The 5,918-nt window shown below is 66.9% G+C and overlaps 1 protein-coding gene across 1 annotated transcript; it reads right to left on the bottom strand.

The window, feature by feature from the left end:
• Nucleotides 1-484: 484 nt before the first annotated feature.
• On the bottom strand, nucleotides 485-4,133 carry GPX3 (glutathione peroxidase 3). The gene is made up of 5 exons (XM_026118581.2): nucleotides 3,862-4,133; nucleotides 2,200-2,353; nucleotides 1,951-2,068; nucleotides 1,512-1,611; nucleotides 485-1,411 (listed from the first exon to the last, which is right to left on the bottom strand). The coding sequence occupies exons 1-5, from the start codon at nucleotides 3,946-3,948 to the stop codon at nucleotides 1,205-1,207; spliced, it is 666 nt and encodes a 221-aa protein (XP_025974366.1). The 5' UTR covers nucleotides 3,949-4,133; the 3' UTR covers nucleotides 485-1,204.
• Nucleotides 4,134-5,918: the final 1,785 nt, after the last annotated feature.

The raw sequence follows: 5,918 nt of genomic DNA, 5'->3' as shown, positions 1-5,918 counted from the left end.
CATCTGGGCCCCAGTCTGGTCTGGGTTGGGATGGCTGCAGCTCATCCATCATGTAATCCCCAGCCCTGGGTGTTGTGGGGGCTATCATCAGCCCTCAGAGCATCCTGCCAGGCTCATCTGGTGTGGCCCCATGTGCTGGACCTGCCACTTAGCACTGCACCTGCAGCACCACGCGGTCAGCGTGGGAGGGAGGCCATGGCTCCATGCTGTGGATGTAGGGGCAGGAACTGAACAAGCAGGTCATGCATGTAATTCGTTTCAAAAGGCCTGAGTGCCACTGGGGGCTCTTCTTGGGACTCCTGGCCCAGGGTAGTGCTGGGGTACGTGACTGCTGCTTACCCAGCTCTTGTCATGGTGCCTGGAGCCTGGCCTGCCTGGTGTGACATGACCCAGAGCAGGAGCACTCAGCAGCAGCTGGTCACTTGCGCATCTCCATGCTGGCCCAGGACCCCTCTGCCCTCCCTTCCTCATGAGGAACCAGGGCTGCACATTTGCAGAGCCTTTATTTGGTGTTTCTACAGTGGCAGGTCAATGCTTCAGGGGCAGGAGGGGGCTGGCTGCCTCCAGGAGAGGAGAGGAGCATGTCTCTGCGCCGGGGACCACGGGGCAGCTTGAATGCACTAGAAGAGCTGCTCCATGCCGGGGCAGGCTCAGGCCAGGTCCACCCCATGGCAGGGGCTTTCAGACCTGGCCTTCATGGAGATGTGGTCTTCTGCGCCTGAGGCAGCCGGCCCCCATGCTGACGTGCGCGCCAGGAGAGGTGTGCACGAAGCTGGGACAGCGAGGGAGTGCCTGTCCCAGGGAGCTGGGGGGCACAGAGGCAGGATTTTGTGGGGCAAGCTTTTGGCCTGGAGGAGATGCTGCCATTGCGGGTGGAGATGAACATGGCGTTATCAGGAAACATTTCTCTCCCCTTGCTGGGGTCTCTGCCACCCTGTAACCCACCGCAGTGTGAGCATCCAACCTCAGCCAGAGAGTGGGGTGGCGCTGGGGCAGTGGATAGGTACCAGCGTTCGGCTTGCTGCAATGGGATGCTTCCATGTGGTTTCACTATGAAACTGGTCTGAAATGGAGCCAAGTGTTGGCTTTCACCACGTTGGATGGAGGGAGCAGCCCTTGTAGCAGCCGATCGGGAGCCAATTCTCAGTGGGTGCGGGTGGGAGGGGAGCAGCCTAACCCCACCACGCGCCGGCAGCCACCTCCTCTACTGGGCCTGCTGCTGCCTCATGTAGTCAATGATGTCATTCTTCACGACAGCAATGTTGGTCCGGTGGTACCAGCGCATCACGGGCACCCCGTCAGGGCCCACCAGGAACTTCTCAAAGTTCCACTTGATGTCATGGTTCCTCAGGGGCTCCCAGAAGAGGTTCTTGGGGTTCCCAAACTCCTCCGCCACTGGTGGACAGGCGTTCTGCAATGATCGTGAGCGTCAGTGCCCCCCCTGCACCCAAAAATCAGCGCCTGCCCACTTGGCACTGCCCGTCCCCTGGGGCATGGCTAAGGGCACAAACCTTGAGGAACGTGTAGACCTTCTGCTCCTTGGCACCGTTCACGTCCCCTTTCTGGAAGAGCTGGAAATTTGGGACAAAGCCACCCCCAGGCCGGACGTATCTGCAAGGAGAGAGGCCGCCGCATTGCCTCGGTGAGCTGTGTCTCATCTCCGCGCTGCACGGAAGCAGCGGCAGAAGGAAACCACTGCCCTAGGCTGCCCATGGCCCTGGTGATCTGCACACAACCATGTGCATCGGCGAGCCACGACCCTGGCCTGGAAGGGGGCTTTTATGGCAGCCTGGGCCAGGTGGGACGTGGGGCCAGGCTCCCCTGGCCTCTCGGCGGGGACCAGCCAGCCTCACCGCGGGCTTGCAGCCAGCACCAGCGCTTTCCTGTTTTTCCGCGCTGACCACAGCCTTTCCGCCCCCTCCGAGCCCGCCCCAGGGCCGCGGCACTCACTTCAGTGCGGGGAGGATCTCCGAGTTCTGGCCAGGTTCTTGCTTTCCGAACTGGTTGGAGGGGAAGCCCAGGACAACGAGCCCGTACGGCCCCAGTTCATTTTGTAGTGCATTCAGTTCTGCGGGCAAGCACGGCCGGGGCCGCGGTCAGCGCAGCGGTCACCTCACCCACGCCGGCCCCCCCGACGTGACCGCCCCCTGCCCCGAGAGGCGCTGGCATGGGGGGCCGCGGCCGCGGCCGCCTCCTTACCGAGGTACTGCAGGGTGAGCCCTCAGTACGTGGCCACGTTGACAAAGAGCACCATCTTGCCCGCATACTTCTTGAAGGGGACGTACTCCTCGCCGTCGATGGTGAGGGCCCCATAGTCATAGACGGTGCCCTGCACTGAGCTGTAGCACTTCACCTGCCGAGCGCCCCGGGAGTTTGCGTGTGGCGGATGCGGGGGGCTGCCGGCCACCACACTCGCCTCCCCCCCCGATGTCCCACTGCCTGGGGGGGGGGAGCCGGCGCTGCCGGGCCGACCGCGGCGCTCTGGCTGCACCAGGGAGGGGGGGAACTGGGGCCGGTTTGGAGATACCGAGTCCAGTCCTCACCCCCCGCCAGGGACACACAGCCCTGGCTGTCCCCTGCATCCCCCTCCCCCCCCCGTCCGCAGCCGCCCCCGCTGCTTCCCCGCGGCTCCCGCCCTTTCCTCAGCCCCCCCGCCATTTCTGCCTTCTCCCCGGAGCTGGCCTCCGCACCGGAGCAGGGGACAGGGAGCCGGGGGCGCCGCGGCACGGGCTGCGCCGCCAGCAGTGGGGGTCGCTCTGTGCCCCAGGCGGGACGAGCGGCGGCAGGGCCCTGGGGGCGGCTGGGGGACCTGTGTGCGCGCTGCCGCGGGGGTGGCCGCCAGCGCTGCAGCTGTGGCAGTGTTTACGCTGCTGCTGAGCAGGGGTCGCGCGGACGCAGCAAGGCAGGAGGCCAGAGAATGGCCCGAGCACGTAAACACGGAGCACAAAGCAGCGCCGGGCAGCGCGGGGCACAAGGAGCGTGGCAGCCCTGCAGCCAGGCCGGGCGTGCTGCCCCGGGCCGTGCCAGGGCTGTGAGTCCGGCCCTCGGTGGCGAGTGTGACCTGGAAAGGGGCTGCTGCTGGGCTCCCCTGCACCGCCGGGGCCCAATTTGCCTCCGGACAGCGCGTCCCCGGGCCCGGCAGCACCTCGGGGTGCCGCAGCCGAGCCGGGCCCAGGCGAGGGAGGAATTGGGGCTGGATGGGGCCCATGCAGGGAAGCGCCAGGCGAAGCAGCCTCCGCCTGCAGCAGCGCAGGGGTTAACCAAGGGGCGCTGCCTCCTGTTCCTGGCTGGGCACCAGCAAGTGCCCCAGAGGGTTTATTTTGGGAGCTGGCAGGCGATAAGCCCGCAGGGGCTCTGCTGGGGAGCACGGCTGTGCCGGGGCCGGCACGGGCCTGGTGCAGGGCTCTGCCTCGGGCGAGCCGGGAGGGTGCCCGGCGGCCAGGTCACGAACACCCCCGCGCCCCGCTTGGCCCGGCTGGGGAGCTGAGGTTGGGGATGGCAGGGCGCGCGAGGGGGCCACTCCAGGGCCCTCCAAGCACCCCGCGGGCACCACACGTCAAACAAGAGCCATGCACCACCCCAGCAGGGATGAGGGCTCCGCCGGGGGGGGGGGGGGGGGGGACAAGGCTCTGCACCCTCGCGGTCCCAACCCCAGGACGGCAACTCCCCCTGTGCATGCACCAGCTCAGAGACCCCCCCCCCCCCCCCGGTGCAGGCAAGTAGGGTTGAGGGCACGGGGGGCTTCAAGCCCCGCTGCAGCACCCACCGCTGCATCTCCTGCCTGGGGTGGGGTGTCCCCGGCAGCACCCTGCCACGCCAGCCCAGCCCGTGCCCCCGCGGGACCCGCACCCCTCCTCTTACCTTCTCCCTCTCCTGGCTCAAACCTGGCTGGACGAGCCCAGCCAAGACCAAGGGCAAAACCCAGGCGCCGTGGGGCCAGCCCCCCATGGCCGGGCTGGGCGCAGGGTGCGAGCACCCTCTGCGAAGGGCTCGGACAAGCCCTCCCTCACCCACAGCCTCCTGCTGCCTCCAAGCCCAGCAGCAGTGGCGGCGAGGAGAAATAGCGGCTGGGCTGTGCGCGGAGCCAATCGCCGGAGGCAGGGCGCAGGGCTGTGCTGTTAACTGTGTGGGCCCTGGGGCGGCTGTGGCGCAGGCGGCCGCAGGCTTCGGCGGGGGGGCCGGGGGCACGGCCACGCCGGCGGCTCCAGGCGGACCAGCCTGGTGACACCCGGAAAGCACGAGGCTCCGGGGAAGCGGCACGTGCCGCCGATTTATGCAACGCGCTACCCGAGCTGCATCCCTGGCCTCAGAGATTGCAACCATGCCGAAGGAGAGAGCCGACCCGCTGTCCCAGCCAGGCAGCCAGCCTCGCCCGTGCCGGTGCCAGCCGGGAGCTGCTGCTGCTCGGCCAGGCAGAGGCTGCTCTGGGGGGCCACAGGCTGCTGGGGGGGCTAAGCCCCACAGCGGCTGGGATACAGCACGCAAGAAGGGGACGAGCATATCTGCCAGCTGGAAGGAGTCAGCGGGTCAAAGGCTAGTGCCCAAAGGAGGAGGCGGCGTGGGAGGTAGCAGGCAGTGGCACTGCTTGGGGGGGTACCAGCTACATCGATACGAAAATAAATACTGTTTTTGTATATATAAACATATATGCTGTGCAGGCTATGGAGGAACTGGGCAGGGCGGGGGGCGACACAGTCCCCGCTCCTGCCCTCTGCCCTGCGTCTGCCCCCGCCTGGCTCTGGGAGGGCTCTGCTTGGCGGCCAAGCGCCTGCGCTGCCTGCTGCTGGTGCCCCAGCTCTGGCCGGGCTCCGGCCATGGGCAGCAGGAATGCGGGAAGCAGCCGCACTGCGAGCAAAACAGCCTCGTCAGCATCCCCAGGGAGGCTGGGCTGGGGCACAGCTCTCTGAGCCCGCTCACCCCCATGCTCTGGCCCTGCAGGTCCCCCTGCGCGCCCGGCTCTGGAGCCCCCCAATGCAGGGGGCGGGCAGCCAGGGCTGCGTGGGGCTGGAGGGCCCTCATGGACCCTGGAGAGGCACCGTGCCAGCAGCTGAGGGCAGGGACAGCGGTTTCCTTGCCCTCAGCCTCCCGTGGGGCATGTTTCCAAGGCCCCTGCTTGCATGCCCGGGGAATCAAAACATTTACACTGGGCTGCCTCCAAGGGAAATATCTCCAGTGAGGTGCAAATTCCCTGCAATCCCGCAAGATGCTTTGATGGCAGGATTAAGCAGCGGGGGGAGTGGGGGCTGCGGTTTGGGTGGGTGCTGCCTGGAGCATGGGCCGGGGGGTAGGAGGAGGTGAAGAGCGGGTGAGCCAGGAAGGCACCACGAGTGCACGCCGGGGCAGGGTGCGCGCGGCCAGACCAGCTCCAGCGGGCGCTCCGAGGCCTTACCGCCAATGCCAACGTGGGAGCTGGGTTTGCTAGAAAGCAGCTAGCTGCTCCAAGGCTTTTAGCACTGCCTGGCCACTGCCCCTGCGCAGGACGAGCCTCCAGGGAAGGGGAGCACGGCCGAGCTCCAGGAAATGGTGTGCTGCTGGTGCGGTGGGAACACGCCATCCTGGGACAGGCCGGAGCTGTTTGCTTTGGTTTTGGCCTCGGCACAGCCAGCAAGGGCTGCAGGTCAGGAATGTCCCCTGGGTGCATGGGGACCCGGCTGCTAGAGCAGCCTGCGACCAGGTTGTGCCCATGGGCTGAAACGTAGCGGAGGGCATTGCTGGGTGACGGCAGACCGTCCACCATCAGGTGGGGCCAAACAACTGCTTGGCTCCAGGAGCCGGAGGCTTGGCAGCGCCTTCCCCGAGAGCAGCACCGGGCAGAGGCTGGGTGGCTGGGGGGGTCCTTCACCCCATGCTGCTCCTCGCCTCGCCGTGCCCTCGAGGACCTGGGAAACCCTGGGAGTGTTTAATAGATGGGGCGAATG

This window comes from Dromaius novaehollandiae, chromosome 15 (genome assembly GCF_036370855.1).
Source record: "Dromaius novaehollandiae isolate bDroNov1 chromosome 15, bDroNov1.hap1, whole genome shotgun sequence".
Taxonomy (NCBI): Eukaryota; Metazoa; Chordata; class Aves; order Casuariiformes; family Dromaiidae; genus Dromaius; species Dromaius novaehollandiae.
Note: the sequence above shows the minus strand (reverse complement) of the source record. Positions and strands in the feature narration are given on the sequence as shown.